Below are 21042 nucleotides of genomic sequence, written 5' to 3'. Positions count from 1 at the left end.
GAAGAGGGGTAAATGGTCCCTCGTCAACAGCGAGAGACGAACGCCCCTTGAAAGTGAATGTGTCGCGCCAACGTGCGTTTATGCCGTCTCTGTCGCCCGATCTCATCTCATTGACAGTGATGGGTTTCGATCAGCAAACATGAGGCTTTTAATAAAGAGCTATGCCGAATTTTCCAGCAGACAAGGCGATATTTATCAGCGAATTCGGATGGAAGAAGATCAATATGTGATGGAAAAGGACAAACGCGCCGTAAAGCTAAGGCATTGGATATGCTTGTTTACATGAAGGCGATTCCACGTGGAATCATGCCAAATGGTAAATGTAAGTAAGTAGCCATAACACTATATCTGATAGGGACGAAAGATCCGCTGAAATACTGAAAGCCGCAGCTTGAACAACTCACGTAGCAGGTCTTAGGTTTTTAATTTCACTCCGGGTTGGATCTCTAAGGAGTGTCAAAATCCGCAAACTCACGTTAGCGGACAAAAAGGTTGCACGATCTGCAGCCGCAGCTGATCCTAACACCACTGCTCCTGCAATTTTACCGATCGATGAATTTCAGTAAACGCCTTTGTCTTTAGCTTAAATGTGGCACACAGTTCTGACAAGACAGTGACACTGGTTAGTGTTTTATTGCCACCGGAACAGCAAATTCACGAGTTAATCGCTGCACAAGACCGCCGAATTTCTCCCCATTTTTCGATTACATATTCATGAAAAATAAGAGATAAACATTTCAGAAATTCAGATCCGTTAAATCCCGTCCGAGAGCAAGACGTGTGGATATGTCAGAGTATCTTGCAGGTCCCGTCATAATTTAAAATGCAATTTCTTAGAAGGAACGTGACGCATAAAAGTAGGGAATTTGTAGCCGTTCCTTGTGTAGTCGTGTAAATAGTTTCGCATGCAGCACAGACTCTGTGTACACGCCGTGTTATACATGAAATAACAAGAGCTTAAGAAATGCCAGCGGCGAAAAAGCGTTTGATCGCTCTGGAAATACACGTGTTTGGCGAGAGTTAACATTAAATGTACATACCTCTGATTTGCCTTTGGATACGCAGCTGGCCACGTTGGTGGGTTCGAGGTTTAGAGCGTCCCTCTGAAACAAAAAAAAGTAATGAAGACAAACCGTTCAGCGTATACAATATAGAATTTTCATACAACACCAGAAAAAGTAGAAAAACATGTACAATAAAAATTTTAATTAAAAAATAATAATAATAATAATAAGTAAATCTATTAGTTCAAGTTTAGAAGTAGTCTAGTGTTAGCGGAATGACATGTTTACATAAATATATTTGTAAAGGAAAGACAATCACTGATGCAGAAGGAGATGGCCCTATCATATCATACGTTTGATTTTTAATTTGAGAAGATTGTCAACAAGGGCAAATTCCTAACGGAGAAGGAAGAAAGAGAGACGAAAGGAGAAAGAGGGATGGAGGAATATATCAAAAACCGGTATAAGGAAAAGAAAGGAGAAATATTAGCGATGTTAGTAGTGAAATGTTTTCAGCTGAAGTAATCTAGCACGAGAGTATTTGTTTTAAACTCGTTTAAACATCTTGACGAGGGGGGAGCGATGTCATTTAAAATTGCAAAGTTAGGGTCGTTAGACGCGAGGGGTAGTTTCTCTTGTAACGACGATTTATAACATCTATGAATAAGTGCCCTAGATGAAGTAGGACGTTTTAATCACGTCAGAGTAAAATAGAACATCTTGACGTCTCGTACGCTGATGCAGCAGTCCGTCATTACGAATTCCCCTATAGAAATCTCGTAAAACTCGAAATGCATTTATGAAAAGAGGCCATTATTCCATAAAACTTTATAACCTGCTTCTACTTTGGCGAGAAAAAGTCTATTTAAAAATACAGTGGGCTCTACCTCGGCACTTGTATATTTTTATTGGCCGTAAAGGAAGGGTTGGGAGTTTTAAATTTGGAATTTGTCTAAGGAGGTCCCCCGCGCCCGGTAATTCCTTAAACGACTGCACAAGCCGGTAACTGTTGCCTTTAATTAAAAATTTCGCCCCACAACGTTAAGTAGAAGGGCTCGAGGTCGCAGATAAATAGGGGATGCTTTCTAGTGCCCACTTGTGCCAGCCAGCGGGCTAAATATTTGTCTACGGGGTGAGTTTTCGATTGTAGTATTCGATCAAGTGGTCAAGCAAAGTTAAGCAAAGGATACGTTTTGTGTTGACGTTCCGGGTCAGAGGTTTGAAATGTTTATCCTTTGGGCTAATTTACATTCAGCTTTGCAGGATTTGCAGATTTGCTAAATTAATTTCGCGGAATTGTTTGCCGCCAACCGAACAGTTTTCTTTCCCCGATATAAATCGTCAGCCACACGGCTTCGGGCTGCATGAATCACATGCTACTGCTACATACGCGTATTGAAAATGGAAATCTGACTGACCGCTCGAGGGCTTTCCATTGTTTATACGCTAATTAACGCAACAAATCGGATAAATTTAGCGAGAAAATCGCTAATCGGTGTGGGGAATTGCAGTGTGAAGTCGATTCATGGATTACACAAACATTTTTCATTTTTTTAACGGGCCGCTGGCACGCGCTCCTCGCCGATTTATTGCTGCCGTTTGCATGGAAATTCGACCGAAGTGTTGTTTTTCCTACTGTCTGTCAACCTCGGGACGGATTTTATGAAGGCTGCTCGCCGTCAACCAGGGATTAGTGGACTGCTTGTTTTTCACATTAATAATTAAGCCGAAAATCAGACAAATTGTGGCTTGCGGGGCAATGACAGCGTTTGGGCAAGGTTTGACCAGCTATCAAATCGACATTAATCAACCTGGAATATCGATTTCCATAATCGCTACTTTACCCACTTATAAACATCACGTTTCAATTTCCTACACAAACTTTCGGAGCTCTTAATACTGTCAACGAAAACAAAGGCTGATTCAATTGTTCTCGATGAACACATTATCCCCGGATTAAATGCTGATTCATTCCACCATTCTATATCTATATATAGCCGAAGATACAAACTTCTGGATGAATCCTCGGGGCATTGACCCTAACTGACACTAGTAGTTATCCCCGCAACACCAAAAGTTTCAACAGCTACGGTGGAATTTTCTTGGACGAAAGAATTGTTTCTAAACTTGTAACGCTTTTAGCTAAACAGTTCGGGAGCCGCAAATGACGACAGTCCCCGTACCCACTTCTGACGGATCCGTTGTATTGAAATTTCAACAATGAATAAATCACACACACGTTTTGTTTCGCATTCACTGGATACAGGAGCTCGCAATTTCCTCATGTAAATAGTTTCAAGTGATTACATGTCGCCAGTTCCGCGCTATTTTACATGCAGACTCGATTTCATCGAGCCAATTGCTATTGTGCTATTCGGAATACAGCACCTTTCATTGTTCGAATTAAATTTTAATTGGCTATAAATTTAAGCTAATTGTACCTGGAAATATTGTAATAACACATAAACAGAGAAAATGGAACTCGAAAATTTATAGAGCAATAACTCGGCGTGAGACCAATAGCAATTTTGAGTAGAAACACTGAGCGGGCAATCAGAACCAGCAAACAAATTCCACGTGTTGTTTTATTTCTTCGTTGGCAATTGCAGATTTTACGCGGATGCACCACGCGGCGAGAATTTGATGTACGGGCGAGCTATCAATACGTAGGATGGAAATTTACGGATTGCTTGAACGAGTTTTCACGGAAAGGTCGATTTTAGATTTTTTAATAGGACATCGAATTTCTGTGCTCAGGTTCGACGTTTCTAAGCTTTGCAGCCTATAATTCTCCGAAGAGATAAGGAAGTTTGGCAGTGTGATAGCAGTGGCCTGTCTTAAATTATAAATTTTTAAATCGTAAGACAATTAGTGGCAAAGTAGTGTCACAAGCGACAGTCGTTCAATAGGTGATTGATTAATAATCCACGGATAAAAATCGGCGTTCGATAAAAGGCGCAGCCCCGTACTCAACATAAATTAAAACAATTAAAGAAGCGCTCTTTCATCTTCGAGCTACAGCGACACGAAATTCCAGTCCACTTTCGAGCGATTAGCACAGTCAACTTCCACCCTCATGAATTTCTAACGACCAGCCAACAAAATGACAACGCCAGGATCAATTATCCGCAGCGAAAATCCCGGCAAACAGCACCTGAAAACAGCGATTTTTTTATTTCGCTTTTTTTTTAAATGCATCGTAGAAAACGTTAATGGGAAGCGTTTGCTCCTCAGGGACCGTCTCGTTCCCGGCGCCTCTGCGGACCAAGAGGAGACGAATAATGGGCGTCATTTGTTCCGGAAACGGAATTAACTACTTTAATTAGTTTGAGACACGTTGAATTTACGTACGTTTGCTGTCATTCGGCTACAATTGCCGATTGCTCCGGGCTGGAATTGCACCAATAACAATCCCGCCTGTTTTAACCTTTGAAAATTTATTTGCGAGAGCACGGTTTGGTGGCAACGCAAAGGCGGCCAAACTAATTTATGGAACGATTTGACAAGCCTCGTTACGTGAACTCGGGAATATTGTTTCTTGGAGGGATGTGCGGGAATCGACAGAAGCGAAAGTGCTGTTGATCGTTCGGATCACGGTGAATTACAACTCTTCTTTTTACTTGTTTAAAGGGAGCGATTTCTTAGGTTGCGGAGTCCCAGAGCGGGCTCGGGTGTGATGGCTGACGAGTGAAGTTGAAAAACCGATTCTACAATACACAAGTGGGCCACTTAGTGGCGACTAATGCACGAAATCGTGGAAATTCCGGAATTGCAGGTTAGTTTTCGCACCCTCGCAGTTTCAGGTAAGCATTACACTTTCATGCAAATTGTTTCTAATTAAGACCCATCACTTGATTTTGTCTTTAGGTGAATAAATTACGTTATTATTGTTATTGGGGTGAGTAAAAACTTGGGGGTTGCCGTCTTTGCTTACCCCTTTGGACTTTCCATCCGAAAGAGCACTTTTGAGAAATGGGCCAATAAGGAGTACAAGGATGAGGCAGTTAACACGTGTCAGGAGCCATCAATCACGCCGCCAGAGGCGCTGGCGTCGCTTCCTTCTAGCAGCACGCAAGCAAACAGCAGGAGCTTATGCGGTCATTGTTTGCTGCGCTTTTATTGGGCAATCTCGTGTGATTTTATCCACAGCCGGGCAACTTAACGGTGTCCTGACCACGGCGATCGTCCGTTGCGACGTAAATAACAGCAAAAGTCGCACACCCAATTGGCATTTCATTACCGATTTATTTAAACGCAAACGGTGTTTTCCGAGCGAATGCCTCCGTCAATAGACGGAGAGCTTTCGTAATTGGAAAACACTTGAACGCGGTTATTTTCACTAAAACTTTTTTGTTATCAGTTAATTACGGGGCCCAAATCCCTCCCGTTCGGTCGGACCCTCCGTGTTTACTTTGAAGATTTCTAAGTCGGAGTGGAGTTATTAAATTGAATATCGAGAAACAGCCCCCATTCTTCGTGAGAGGCGGCCCAATGTCAATGTTTGGGCATCGACTGATTCGAGGCACTCCTACGTTTTGCTTGTATTTGTTGAAGGGACATTTATAGAGACGCCCCGGCGACCGCCTCTGGGCTCTAGGGGAGATCATAGGCATTCATTACCGCTAATATCTTTTTGTGTATTGACTACAAGAAACGGTTACACGGGGCGAAGAATCAAAGGGGATACCCCATGGCAGGGCTGCAACTGTGTTTCTACAGTCTACAAAATGAGGAAATTGAAAAAGCAATATTCTCTTAAATTAGTTGACGAGACGCAACTCGAGTGAAAAATAATCCGAGAGAGAGTTTTGACAAACAAATACTCACAACATATTTTTTGACAGTTGCGGGACTGTCACTGTCAGATTTCATCTGTCGCCGCTGTCGGAGTGGTAAAATGTCAACATCGCGCCGAAATTCCGTAAACTAATCCCCCGTTATCCGCGCTCTATCGAAAATCCGCCGTTGTTTTAAATTATGAACGGGAAGATTGCAAATACCTCTTAATTTCGCCGAAAGAGTATTTAATAACATTCGCACGAGACGCTGAAAGCTTTTTAAGCGTAAAATCATTCACTCACCTTGTATTTTGGGCGAGAACTCCGTTTAAAACGTTGTAATCCTGTACTTTCACCTTCGCTACGAAGCTTTTAAGCATCCTGCTTCCATCGGATCTTGTTTTCAGCAAATATTGACACTTTATCTATCCGATTTACTCGACCCGTCTCTGCTCGCTTACTCATCAACATTGGTTTTCACTGTGTTGTTGGAAACCTTTTTGTGGAGAAATCTTCGCACAAATTACGGCATTATGTCCTTCTATTGAAAATTATTATTTCTTTTTCCGCTCAAATCTCCTGCTGAATTCGATTTCACAGTTATCTTAACCGCTACGTTAACAATTATTCGGCTTTTCTCGCAAAAATCGTTTGCCACAAAACGTCCTCGGAGATTGAGAAAATCTAATACTTTTCATTTCAATTCAGCGGGTTCTAAAGGAAACAATTACGACTATTTTCGGGAAAGTAACTACGCTTTGATTGCGTTCGGTTCGAACCTACACTTACTTCAAACTCGTTTGCACATAAATTTTGAACCTGATACAGAATTCTGCCGTTGTCTATCTTCTTTACTTATCACATTTGAATTTAAAAAATGCAGAATTAAACTTTAAGCAAAGTTTAGAATATGTGCTTCTATCAATTTGGACCGGAGTTAAGGCGAGGGATCAAGGCACTCCAGGTGCCGGTGTAACAAGACATGACTTTGGACCGGAGTTTATCGCTTTCCAGTTAACAAAATGTTGTCAAAACAATGTACCCTAAATTAGAGCGCACATTGCAAAGTTTTTCCGGCTGTTTGTGCGCTTTTAATCTTCGGAAAATAGTTTTCCCCGAAAATCCTCATTAGCATCGTGGACTCCAGCCGGCCCAAATTAAAAATTAACTCCGATAAACAGCGTTGATAAAATAGGAGGGCGAAAATAGCGCTCATAAAGAATCGGGATATTGGAGTCGGTGGCTTTTATTTTCACCGGCCATTAATTAAAAGCGGGCTAACGGTGGCGGAGCGATCATAGGTGGCGGCGACAACGGCCGTTGCGATATAAAAGTGAGATTTATGGACGAGTCGTTTAAACGGCAGGTTCAGATTAGAGCCCGAGGAGCCGGACCGCTGCGGATGACGGTTCAATTGCTCGTTCTCGTTAAGAATTTTATTAAACAATGGCCAGCTGTAAATTATTGTGGAATAAATTGCGAGCAGACGGGAAAAACAGGGGGCCGTTATTGATGTGTGTGTGAGCGAAGGGCTCGTTTTCTCTGATTGGGCTGCTTTTCGAGAGTTTCCTTTTTCGTGACCGGCCGCGAGCCTAATCATATTTCGCGTGCCGAACAGCTGATTTGTGTAACGGGGCTGATACGCCCTGATTATGATGGGATTGGGCCTGGGCGGCGCACTGGATCGGTTTCCGGGTGGTAATGGGAGGTAATCGTAAATTTGTAGAGGGTGGGCAAGGAGTGGGATGGGCAGGGGAGGACAGAAAACAACAAGAAGAGCGGATCTAATAACATTAGAAAATTGGAAAGGTCCTGCATGATATAAGGCGGAACTGAAACCACTAGGTTTAATCGGACCGCGATAAGTCAAACTGTCATTTACCACAAGAAAGCCAGTTATCGCGACTTGGAGTTATCAAAGGTGTAGTGCGTCCAGTGCAGTGGAGATTAATGTTTCCCTTGCACGTTTCCTGAATCTTGTTGCTCTTCCTCTAATATAATTTTGTCTTTGTTGTAGATTAAAAGCATCTTTAGGAAGTTTTTCATGCTCTGGAGGTTATCAAGTGTCAAAAAACATTGTCTTTAATTTATAAAGACAATAGTTCATGGTCTGGGTTGCGTGGATGTACCAGACATCTGATTTATTTAGTGCTGAAAATAGTAAATCAATTCTCTAGGTAATGATAGTTCCTGCAATTGCGTGCATTGGCAAATTTTTTAATAGCGCTGCATGTATGCATTTTTGATGACAGAATATCCATTCTGAACTAATGAAGAGAGAGAATTGCGGTTCGTGGGAACATGCAAAATACCCATCTATGAAACGCTGATTTCAAATCATCAGAATTAACTCGGCTTTATGACTACATGATTGTTTTTATTATGTCTAATGGTGAAAAATGATGAACATAAATGCAGTATTGCGATAAATATTTCGTTTGACGGGAATAGAAAGATGGTTTAGCAAAATATTTTCAATTATATATTTGGATTATAACTGAAAGGTACAGTATTATTTATTCTTAGTAAGAAAATCTTTGTAATTTTTATAGATGTAGCTGAAATCTAGTAATATTTAGAAGTAGCGATATTCCTTGTTGAAAACACAAATATCTCAAAAAGAGTTTACAGCGTCTGTTATTCTCGGGGCAAGTTTTTCAAATAATAAACAAGTTCAAGACTGCACTATGGTCTGGTTCATATTTCATGTCTTCCTAGCCTCATCGCATTAGACAGAACGTGATGGAGATTTTAGCTTCTTCTCGTTCAACTAACGCAAAAAGTGCATTAAATATGCTACGTCTTAAGAAACGCGAGCAAGTTCTTCCCGGGTACAAACTAGTAATTTTAGCCATTCGTCTTTCTGCGAATTAACCCCGAGCCGCCTCATTCCGCCTCTCATTGCAATCCCATCAAACATCCCTTCTTCGGCAAGCACAGACGTGTGCCTCCGAATTTTAATTTTGCCCGACCGTCTTAGATATAAGCAAACACGATTCATATTACAAGCTAACCGACTTCAAAGAAACAGTGTACAAATAGAAAACGTAATACCGGAATACGTCTATGTCAACAATAATCAGCGTTTAAATTGAAATTGCAGGTATTCTTGCTTCAACTGTTCGACGACGAGGCTAAATGCAGATAGCATAGCATTAATAACTCGAGAGATACTTAATTCCGGCTGTTTTCTTTCGCTCCGACGACGATTTTAACGAGACTCGCGAATTAATGCTTTTCTAATGCAAAAATTTCCCAAGTAGTTTTAGTTTCAATTTGACTCCTCGGCCATTCCGTTTGTTTTGGAAATCAGTTTCGAACTCGCACACTGGCGGAATGCGGAATCAGCCCGACGTTTGAATTCCCTTACTTCGTTCTAATCATTGAGGTGGAGACGTGATTCGCAATGTTTGATCGCGGTTCTATACGTTAAAAGGACGAATTTTCGGTTTTTGCTTTTTCGAACTGCGAATCATCAATTTGCATGCAGTCGAGTAATCTGGGCAGTTAGAGAGGCAGTTTTTTCGATGAGTGCAGTTTTAATATCGATAAATTCTGATTATGACGCCGATATTGGACACAAATATATTATTCGGATTTTCAACAGTTGATAACGTTTTAAAAATTGCTTTGTATTTCATGTTTATTGTGATAGGTACTAATAAAGGTGGGATGTTGCAGTGCCAATAAAACGTGAAATGGCTTTTATTTTCAGCTCTTCGGAAAAGTAACGACTTAATGATCGCAGACCGTAACGGCCTTCGTTGCTAGTTACGATCTTGTGTTTAATAATTGAGTCTTAACTAGTGAATGTGCACAACATGACGAAGACGGTTTGGAAAAAACTCGGTTGACAAATGTCTACACAAAACAAGGATTTTCAATTTAACGGACAATTTTTCCAGTAATAAAAATTTCTTGTCAAAGGCGACCTTTTCGTGACTCTGGTTGAAGAGAATTTACGAACTAAACTTAATTATGTTCCAACGACACAGTTGAAGTCTCGTTTCGATCAAACCCCAACCTTTTAGTCATAAAATCAAGTTGTACATTTTAGAGGAAAAGTTTTCGGATGACACGGTAACCTGAAAGATAAGGATGAAGCAAGGTCCAATGAAAAGTCGGATTTACGAAATCAATTGCAGAGATTGTAATCGAAAATATATTGCCCAGACAAGGTCAATGATCACGGTCTCAAGAACTCCGCTCGTCTTAAATTCGGCCCATTCGAAAACTCAAGTGTTTCAGATATTCTTGAAAGTAACCACATGCCTGACGAGAGTTATTTAAAAAGCAATTTAGATTTCTGTACACGTTAGACCGTCTAGAAATACCTAAAGCTCGTTCACTTTCTAGGCATTGTTCTGTGTGTTCTCGTACTTCACGAATCGTTCGCATCCATGTGAGAATATTATTTCGTGCGAATTTTGTTCCTCTGATGACACAATAAATGCTAAAAATTCGTCGTGCAGTTCGTCATGCGTGCAAATACGTTTCTTTTATTGAAAGTAAGGAAGCCTTTGCAACGTAATAACAATAAGAGTTCCGTGCTCCCCATTTCAAATATTTAAGAGTAGAACCGAGCGTTGCCCAGAGCAGTAATAACTAAGCATTCATATTATAAGCTTAATATTGGATTCCTTTTCAAGATACCTTACACGAGCGTAATGAAAATAGAGACATTGGGGATTCTGAAACGTTATTATACTGTATATACCAATCAAAAGTACACGACTTCTCTTCTTTAGACGCAAGCTAAAAAAAGGAGTTTGAGTCAGACAAAACAGACAAAAGGCATGTCGTGGATTGAGTGATACGAATATAGAGTTGACTGAAACGGTCTTATGTATAATAAACTGCAGTGGCCACCGGGCTGCGCCCCTGTTCGACGCGAAAAATTAGTGTCGGAAAGTTTAAAAGCTCATCGGTTGAAACGAGCTTGTTTCTTGGACGGTTAATATAGCATTTGCTTAACACTAACTACAAAAGTTTGGCGGTAATTGTAAAACTTGTTAGAATTTGTGTGTAGCAGAGGCCATTACAGCAATGTTTCGCACTTTTGGGGTGAAAGTTTGCGCCGGTTACTAAATAATGCACGGGAGCGCGTGATGTATATCAACCGTAATGGAAAAGAATTTCTTTCCCTCTGGAAAATCAAACCGAAAAACAAATTACGCCGGCAGAGCGGCGGAGACCCTCTTTTCCCCGTCGGTACAACAGAGACACGTACTTAAACTTGTAAAAAATGATACTATTTGTTAAGGTAAACGTTTTATTGCTAATCATTTACGGTGAGTCAGCGGGTTTTCTTGTGTGCTTTACATACGGGGATTTGTCAACGCTGCCAGCACAATGCATTCGAAATGCATTCCTTGGGGTACGAAATAAGCGGATACGTTTTACATATGGGATGGTTTTTACCGCTGCAATTATGAGCAACCGTTAGTTATAGCGAGATGCTCATTCCGCACGGATGAGTCAGGGCGAAATAATGCACATTACGCACACCCAACTATTGACAACAAGAAGGCAAACTCCCTACTTATTTATACAGACAACACAACGAAAGCTTTCATGTTTTAGGTATAGCTAAAATGTTTCAATTTGTTTAATTACTTTGTTGAAACGAAAATTCGAAATCGCATTCTACTGTGCAACTTGGAATCGTTTCCTTTATTGAAGGGTTTAAATCTGTCAGCTTTCAATTTCGGTTCAATGATGCCTTTTGTTTCTCACTTCTTAGCAAACCCACAAACATATCGGCGGTCTTAAATCAAAATCCATTAATTTGCCCATTTACGCGACAGTGCCCAATTCTCAACTTCATTAATTAATAATCGAAATAAATCGTAAACTTTTGCCCGAACTCATTGTATCTATGATAACCGCAATCTATAAAGCCGAACCTATTCTCTCGCGCATTTACTTCTAGCACATTTCAACTTATAATTGGAATTCCTTTTCCATTGTGCAGCCGTCAAGAAATATGGCCCCAATTTTGTGCCAATCTGCAATTACGTAATATTTATTTATTTCCTTTAATCCCCGTCATCCATTCACCACAATCGGACCCGAATCGATTATCGAGATTTCCAGGTCACTTATCCGTGCAGCGGTTAGGCGATAATCAAATGGGCAATTAAAAAAAATACAATAACCGATAGAACGGCGGCGAACGTCGCCGTCGCCGCATCCAGCAAACTTCTCCTGAATGGTCCTGTTTAATGCGCTACATTTGTCATGTACAGTTGATTACATTCGGCCGATTTGTGTGAATGGGTTCGTGGTTTCGATAAGGCTTACTGGTGTGGTTTCACATGACCGTCGGACGCATTTGCACCGTGATAAGATGACAATGAATGTGTGCTCATAGACTGCCTTTATTGAACGCATTTACCACTCACCGGCTATAATTCACATGCAAAATGGACGCAGAGCAAATCCAATAACGATAGCTCGGCCCCGAAAAGGGATGGGCGTTTTTAAACTAGGAGAGTTTGTCAAAAGTTCCACATTTATTACGGGGAAATGTCTACATTGAGGTGACACTTTTGGGAAATTTATTTCGGGGGCATCTTCATGCTGATGTGCCAAAACGGCGAAAGGATACATCTGTCAATGAAAAAGAAAGTGTGAACACGTGAAAAATAGCTCCACTGCACCAGCACCGATGTAATATCAAATGCTGGACAATTATATATCTGTATGTCTGTCTGTCTGCCGTCTGTCCGGATTTTTATTAGACGGATAATCTCCGAAACTAGTGGACCGATTGTTGTCAAATTTTATATGTGTATGAGGAATATCATCTAGATAGTAAAGCGTCAATTTTTCCCCAGATATACAGATTTTTGGAAAAAAAAAAATGTTAACAACTGTTTTATTTATTCCATTCGTATTATCTATTTTCGTTCCTATTATTCTTTTTCATAATAAGATTACTTGTACATTTCCCAATTGCTACGTTAATAGCTAATTAAATATTCCACCTGGTAGAGCGACGCAAACAAGTCTGACGCAGGACATCCAAATTATAAATTTATAGAATCTATAAATTCTATATCTGTAACGCCTAGCACGTTTCGCAATGTTAATTCTACAGAGAAACACGTCACACTAATACGTCAAGTGGGATTTGGATACCTAATGTCATGAATTCTTTCAAATTGACAGATCAAGTTACTTTGTGCCCATCACTATTTAAAATTTTAGGATAATCTGCAGAGTAGTTTTGGGCATTAAAATATTTACAACAGACAGACGTAAAATAAGTATAAACCTCATTTTTTATTCTATAATCTATAAAACGGCAAGAAAACGTGAAATCGATTTTTCAACTTCTGAATTTTGCAACTTTTCGTTTTTAAGTTTTCCATTTATTTTATAATTTTTCTGGTTTTCAACTTACGAACTTTTTGTATCTTCAATGCTTTCGAATTTTCAATTTTTATTTTTCAATTTTTCGATTTGTCAACTTCTCAAATTTTTGCTTCTGTATTGTTTCAATTTTCCGATTGTACAGTTCCTCAAATTATAATTTTTCGAATTTTCAATTACAAATTTCTCAGTTTTTCGCATTCTCAATTTTTGGATATTTTAATTTTTGGTTTTGTCAATTTCGTTTTTACCATTTTTAATTTACAATTTTTAGATTTTACCATTTTCGAGTTTTCATTCCTTTAATTTTTTAACATATGAGTTTTGCAATTTTTCAATTTTGGCAATTTTGAATTTCTCAATTTATGATTTTCTGATTATTCAATTATTTGTTGCTTCAATTTAAAGATTTACAGTTTTCAGATTTTACCATTTTTCCAATATCTTGATTTTTCAACTTCTCAGTTTTTCAGTTTTTCGTTTCTTCTATCTTTCAACTTGTATTTTGTCGATTTTCAAAATTTCAGTTTTATAATTTTTCGATTTTTCAGTTTTTTTCAAATTTTAATTGTTTGATATTTGGCTTCTTCGAGTTTTCAACTTGCGCTTTAAGATTTTATATTGTAATATCTTAATTTTTCCAATTAATCGATTTACAATTTAACAAGTTTTTGTTCTAAAATTTTTCGATTTTCCGATTTTCCAAATTTCGATTTTTTTTCAATTTTTCCCTGTTTCAATTGTTAGATTTTATCATGTTTGAATCTGAATTTTGCCGAGTTTTCAATTTAAAATTTTTCACGTCTTCGATCTCCAAATTTTCAATGTTAAAATTTTTGATTTGCAATTTTCTGACAGTCGAGTTTTGCAATTTTTTAATTTTTCCGGTTTTGAGTCTTCCGATTATTCAATTTTTGGCTTTTTTAATTTTTAATTTGCAGTTTTTAGATTTTATAATTTTTCGATTTGGTATTTATTTCAACCTTTCATTTTAAAGGTTTCCAATATCTCGATTTTCTAACTTTTCAATTTTTCAACTGGTATTTTGTCGATTTTCAATGTTTCAGTTTTTAACAAGTTTATAATCTAAAATTTTTCAATTTTTTTTTTTCAACTTTCCTCTTCAATTTTTAGATTTCATCATGTTTCAGTCTGCAATTTGTCGAGTAATTAATTTTAGATTTTTCACTTTTTGGATTCCCAAATTTTCAAATTTTCGATTTACAATTTTGTGATTCGCAATTTTTTGAGTTTTCGATCTAAAATTCAAATTTTCAAATTTTTTCAAAATCTTTACATACACGCTTGTTGATAGTCGACCTACCTATAATATAATTAATATATAATATAATTTCCAGAACTCCTGAGCTTCAATCTTTTACTTAAGTAGTACTATTTCTACCTGTGTTAGTTTTTTCTTTCGGTCCTAGATTTTTTCGGAATTTTCCAGATTTACTTTAGCCAAGTTCAATTCGCTTTAATTCAAAATTCTTTCATCATTTCCTTTTTTGATTTTTCATCACCATAAATGAAAATATTCTTGGTCCTTCTCTTTGTCAAAAGTTCCACATTTATTACGGGGAAAGGTCTACATTGAGGTGACACTTTTGGGAAATTTATTTCGGGGGCATCTTCATGCTGATGTGCCAAAACGGCGAAAGGATACATATGTCAATGAAAAAGAAAGTGTGAACACGTGAAAAATAGCTCCACTGCACCAGCACCGATGTAGTATCAAATGCTGTGTATCTATCTATCTATCTGTCTGTCTGTCTGTCTGTCTGTCTGTCTGCCGTTTGTCCGGATTTTTATTAGACGGATAATCTCCGAAACTAGTGGACCGATTGTTGTCAAATTTTATATGTGTGTCAGGAATATCATCTAGATAGTAAAACGTCAATTTTTCCCCAGATATACAGATTTTTGAAAAAAAAAAATTGTTAACAACTGTTTTATTTATTCCCATTCGTATTATATATTTTCGTTCCTATTATTCTTTTCCATAATAAGACTACTCGTACATTTCCCAATTGCTACGTTAATAGCTAATTAAATATTCCACCTGGGAGATCGACGCAAACAAGTCTGACGCAGGACATCCAAATTATAAATTTATAGAATCTATAAATTCTATAAATTCTATATCTGTAACGCCTAGCACGTTTCGCAATGTTAATTTTACAGAGAAACACGTCACACTAATATGTCAAATGGGATTTGGATACCTAATGTCATGAATTCTTTCAAATAAATTGACAGATCAAGTTACTTTGTGCCCATCACTATTTAAAATTTTAGGATAATCTGCAGAGTAGTTTTGGGCATTAAAATATGTACAACAGACAGACGGAAAATAAGTATAAACCTCATTTTTTATTCTATAATCTATAAAACGGCAAGAAAACGTGAAATGAATTATTCGTCAAGGACAATAACTTTTATTTGCGTCGGAAACTAAAAATTCATAATCGATAGATTAATTCTTAATTAATTAGGAAAAAATCAATCCTCGCAGACGCATCTCGATTTTGTATTCGTGATTTTCAATTTTCTATGATCTAAATTTTTGTAACGACAACTGTATTTATATGTATGTCGAACCAGTGCGTTTTCGAGACGTCGTCGCACCCCCGTTAAAGATTAAACAGCATTACGGGCATCAAGTTTCAGCACCGGTGTCCATTTCGACCACACGTAAAATATTGCAACCCTCCTGTTTTATTCCGCTTCCCCGCAATAAAACTTGAAACCTGAGAAATCTGCACCCTCTTGAAAATTCTCTCGCCGGTCGGCGTCCGCGGCCGAGGTTTGCGCCCATTTCCCCTTCAAATAATCCATAAAGGCTCATTTAAAATGTATGCGATGGAAGAATCAATCATCGGTGACCTTCGCTCCGCGCTCCCGGTTAGGGGCATTTTTCTATTTTCCAATGATAAGTTCCTTGCGCGTTTTCATTCCTCGCGAGACACAGGACCCCAGCCTTTAACTCTAAATCCAATATCAGTTAAAATAGTTTTCATGTAAGCATTTTTTTGATATCGAGCCCGGATCTTAGGGGCTGCACCCCAGCGCAACGCTCCTCGTCAAATAAAAACCTATTTATACGTGCAGTACACGTGTTTATCGCTGCGATAAAATTTTCGGCCCGATTACGGAACGGCTTGAACGTCGTTGCGCCGAGAAAGTTTTAACCAATTCCCAGATCTAGTTATTAATTCTCGATCCTGCGTCACGTCGATCCCACATCACATCAGAGGCTCCTTGGGGAAGCCGGAGCCAATCTAAAACGCATTCCGCTAAGATTGGAACTATTGTTTTTTTGATGGGCCGCTGCAACGCGCACTTGGGGATTTACTTCGCTGAAATGACGGGTTATGGGGTAAATCGTCTTTTGATCTCGTTCGGCTGATGGATACGAAAATGCAGCGTTCATTCATAAAGCAATTAATATATTTATGTATTTATAACCTTCTTCTTGTTCCCTTTCATCTCCTCTAAGCCTTTTTCCTTACATTTCTTCGGTTTCCTCTACCTGTTCTATCTACTGCTTCGCTTGGTTTATTATTATTATTATTATTATTTGAGCCATCTAAAACGCATCCCGCTAAGATCCTGTTGTCTTTTTGCACCGCGCACTTGTGATTTACTCCGCAGCAATAACAGGTTATGGGCCCGGATGGGGTAAATCGTCTTTTGATTTCGCTCGGGTGATTGATACGAAAATGCAGATGGAATTAGCAGCGTGCATTTATAAAACAATTAATCTTTTGTGGTGCCGTGCGTGAATGTACTGCTCTATAATTACAGTATCGTTGCTGGGCTAGTCACGAGCAAATAAAACAAACTGAAATAGTGCCCACTTAATAAATATTCCAGGGGCGGGGCTATTTCCACGCGGCGCGGTGGGTCGTATGCGGAGGTACAGGAGTAATTAAACTGTCAAAAGTGGAAAAGACCATCAGTTAAACGAAGATTAAGATCGAGTTAACTGATTGTCGTTAGGCGATCACATACTCAGAAGAGAAAGTTGGAAAAATTGGAGAATCGCGACGGTAGATCGAGGTAAAAGCGACGGGTTTTTATTGTGTTTCTCTTCTACAATGTTTCGTTGTTCGCGTTTGCTCATCTAAGTCTGGTTATCACGTTTTCCGTTGTTTGTATACTGGTCCGGCAAGTAATAAATTATGCAAATGCTTTTTAGGACACGGACTTGGACAAACTGTTACACGTTTCATAAACAAGTTGCCTTAGTCAGGGTAACTTTATCTGTGTTCCTTTATTTTGCATTCCAACTACATTTCTCCTTTTCTGTAATAGAAATTAATGCCCATTTTTGCATTAAACATTCTTACTTTTTGCTTTGGTAATAAATTATCTATAACGTTTGAGATATTTAAGCTATTGTATCGAAACGATGCCAAGATGATACAAATTTACACTTTCAACTTCAGCGCATTCGAATTGGAAGCAAGTTAAATCAATTTTTTGCAGAAACATAGCTCAGATGTTTTTTGTTTTAGATGGCCGTAATTTATGCATTAGTGAAAGTTGGGTAATAGTTCATGCTTTAACGAAAGTTTTTAAATTTTTGTAAAAAAATCTACGACATCGTGCCAAATTCATGCCAGACATTTTTATTTTACTTAAAACTTTTAAGCACTGAAATAAATCACTCTTGAGAATATCTTTGCCATTTATCTAAAGTTTTCACGAATTAAGTGTATCGATGGAATTTGTAATTTTTTTTGTTAACTTCATATACGCCAAATATAGAAACTGTAATTCAATTGTCAATTTCCTTTAATTTCCTATTCGGCCGTGTTTTTCTCACATATTTTTATAAATCTGTATAAACTGCCAAACACCGAATTCGGAGTCACATCCTGAATCGGTCGTATGTCGCTATGACGTCACACCGCGCTCGATTTTAAGTCATTGTACATACTTTGAAACCATCCTGTTCTTAGATGTTTTTGAATTTATATGTACGTACTTTTTATTAACAGTAAATTAGGTTAACCCAGTTTTGCCAGCAGCATACACGAGAGAAAAGCTAACACTCACAGGTCTATGTACACTCTTACGAACACATTACATTTACTTGTGTAATAGCTGCCTCCACCATGGTCATTATATTTTAGCACTAATAAGAAGCTCGAAACTGCAAAAATAAAACAAGAACTATTCAAGACTATTCCAGTCTGGTTTTGTTTCTCGGTATAACGGCCTCTGAAATATATTTACATAAAAAACAACGGAATTATTTGTAACTATCTACGGGCATTGTTAGCAACGATAAAAAATAAAATCTTTCATAGTGACGGCCGACTGTACGCCCTCAGAAAAATATTTTTAGAGGCTCGTAAAGATCGTAAAATAAAATTTTGGTAACGACGCCTGGGTTACAGCTTTCATAGCGTATCCGTTCGCATCCCGGAAGCTCATTCCGAAATCAAATTTCCAACAGAAATTCCATGTTTGAAGTAATTACCCTATTTTATGTTGAAAAGCAATACCGACGGTTGACAATGGTCGTAAACGTAACATTTCCGGCCACAATCCAGCAAATTGGTTTCACAAGTTATTTATCTAGTTTAATAATACTGATAATGCCTACTAAATAATTAAACCGCTTGATTAACGTTGTAATAACGCCGAATCCCTCGGGGTTCAAGAAAGTATCTTTTAAATTATTCCTAATCCAATTACTCCATAACAGGGGCATGCATCTGTCCACCTAGACGAACTCCCACGGACCCGAATTTTGAGCCGAATTCCGCTAAACGACACGAAAAACTCATACCCCGAGTTCATTAAGCGCGATCTAGTACCTCAACTTTATCATAAAACAGGGGCCATCCCTTATTCTAAGTTATAAATAGGTGTATGTATGTGGGGGCAAAAGTGACACTGCATCACATAACTCATAATCAAGGGGCGCATATAATCCCGAGGGCAGAGGAGCAGGAACCAGTTTCCACGTCGGTAAGGTAGTAAACTGGCGTGTTCATCATGCATTATGATGCAGGATATGACCTGTACGCGGGGTAGTTTCTTGCTAGTGCGTAAGATGTAATAATCTTTGGTAATCTCAGCCGCTGGCTTATGGCAGGCATATTGCACGTAATAACTGACAAATGGCTGCGTAAAATCTAAAGAGAAAGTCTTACCTCGCAACTGGATTGGTTGATGTTGCTCAGGTTCAGCCGGTAGACGCGGTCCCTGCAAAAAAAAATAATGGTAATTTTTGGAAACAAACTACACCAAGTAATGGAAGTAAAGCATCCACCAAACTTGTTCTTCGTTGGTATGTTATAGTCGACATTTGGAGAGACGCACGAGGTCCAGTTGCCGAAAAAAAGTCACGTCAACTTTTTTTCGACAGCGGCTTGTTCTGTTATTTAAAAGCGGCAAAATAATTCGGTGATGAGTCTTGCATGCCCGGAATTGCGACACAGAGTTGCTGCTGGAATAATAATTACTGTTTTCATTTGGGCGAACAATAGTGGTTTCATTGAGAGAAGTATTGCAAGTATTTCAAGTGATTTTATCTTTTTTCCAACGCGGTTGTTTCAGTAATAGGATCCGTACTTTGTTTAGCACGGAATCGATCAGATGGAGCCTGATGAAATTACAAAATAGAAATAAATAAAAATGATCAATGTACTTTTGTGTTGGGATGATTAAATTTTAAAAGTTCCAATATAGTGGATTTCCCTTTGCGAAACGTCAGTTCCGTACATATTCGAATCAGTTAATATCCGGACTTATTCGAGTCGTTGTGGAACGATTGAACCTATTGCGAGCGTTCCCGAAATGTGTCACTTCCATCATTGAGGTTAATAGTTCTCTAGGTAAAGAAGGTTAAATAAAAAACCAAACAGATCTCGAGTGCGCTGACGTCTCGGTTTTCTCGACATTAAAATCCTGCCTTTGCTTTTACCGCGCGACTTTGTTTCTCCTGACATGTTATTTTTGTCAAAAACATCCACAAACAAGGTAACACAAGCTCCTGCCAATATTGGAAAGCAGCATCAATAATTCAGTGTCTCGGAAATCCGTCGTAAGCAGTAGGTGTAATTGTTTTTAGGTCGACACAAAAGAGAGGAAGCATTGTGCTTTGGAATATTAAGACTCGAGGACTCGATTGAGAAAAAAGCAATTAAAAATAATTGACGCCAGTAAATAATAAGTACAATAGATTTCAAAGGCACGCATTTCTTCGCAATTAATAATAGCTCCATTTCGGAGCTGCCGATGCGTTAAGACAAAAGGTCGAATGCAAATTGAAACAATGTGTAATTTTGTTGAAAATTCAATCGGCACAAAAGCATCGGAAAAGTGCGTCACAATTATCTCCTCTCGACGGAGGAGTGATTTCTGTTTTGAAGATAATGCCGACTCTAAATACCATTTCACGGTAATATTACAATTGGCTTTTGTTGGCTCGGCTGGCTTGGCGTGATCTTCTACCTTAAAGTCGTCTAATTCGGTTTGTAAAGAAGGCGATCTTTTTCCCACGACTTCGCCAAACGTGTTTTCGAGAATGTCAACACATGGTCTGCATTTACTACTACTTATTTGGACCCTGTGAATTTTTTGATTTGTGATCTAGTTTTGACGAGGAAATCAGGAAGTCGCACATTAAAAAACTTGAAAATGTCCGACAGGTTATGGATGATAACCTGAAGAAAGCTTTCGCAGCAAGTTGACTTGTCATATTCAACTTAACTGAAAATTGTTAAAAAGGACCTGATGTTGTTTCCCTACAAAATGCAAGTCTTTCAAGAACTTAAACCAAATGACAAATTCCAAGGAGATGCCGTTCGCAGACATACGGACAATATGAAAAATATTCCAAGCAAATAACCAAGGAAAAGAGT

At 38.6% G+C, this 21042-nt stretch overlaps 1 protein-coding gene across 2 annotated transcripts in view; it reads right to left on the bottom strand.

Moving 5' to 3' along the window:
* LOC135127253 (semaphorin-2A) overlaps positions 1-21042 on the bottom strand; it is a 917845-nt gene that overhangs the window by 21133 nt on the left and 875670 nt on the right. For both annotated transcript variants that reach the window (XM_064053681.1, XM_064053680.1), the window contains 2 exons: positions 19330-19381; positions 1041-1103 (listed from right to left, as the gene is read on the bottom strand). In XM_064053681.1, the coding sequence (XP_063909751.1) occupies positions 1041-1103; positions 19330-19381 (115 nt within the window). The remainder of the gene's footprint in view (positions 1-1040; positions 1104-19329; positions 19382-21042) is intronic.

This window comes from Zophobas morio, unplaced genomic scaffold (genome assembly GCF_036711695.1).
Source record: "Zophobas morio isolate AGI-343-1 ecotype UQ-CSIRO unplaced genomic scaffold, CSIRO_AGI_Zmor_V1 ptg000011l, whole genome shotgun sequence".
NCBI classification, from domain to species: Eukaryota; Metazoa; Arthropoda; class Insecta; order Coleoptera; family Tenebrionidae; genus Zophobas; species Zophobas morio.
This window is presented reverse-complemented; position numbering and strand designations above follow the sequence as displayed.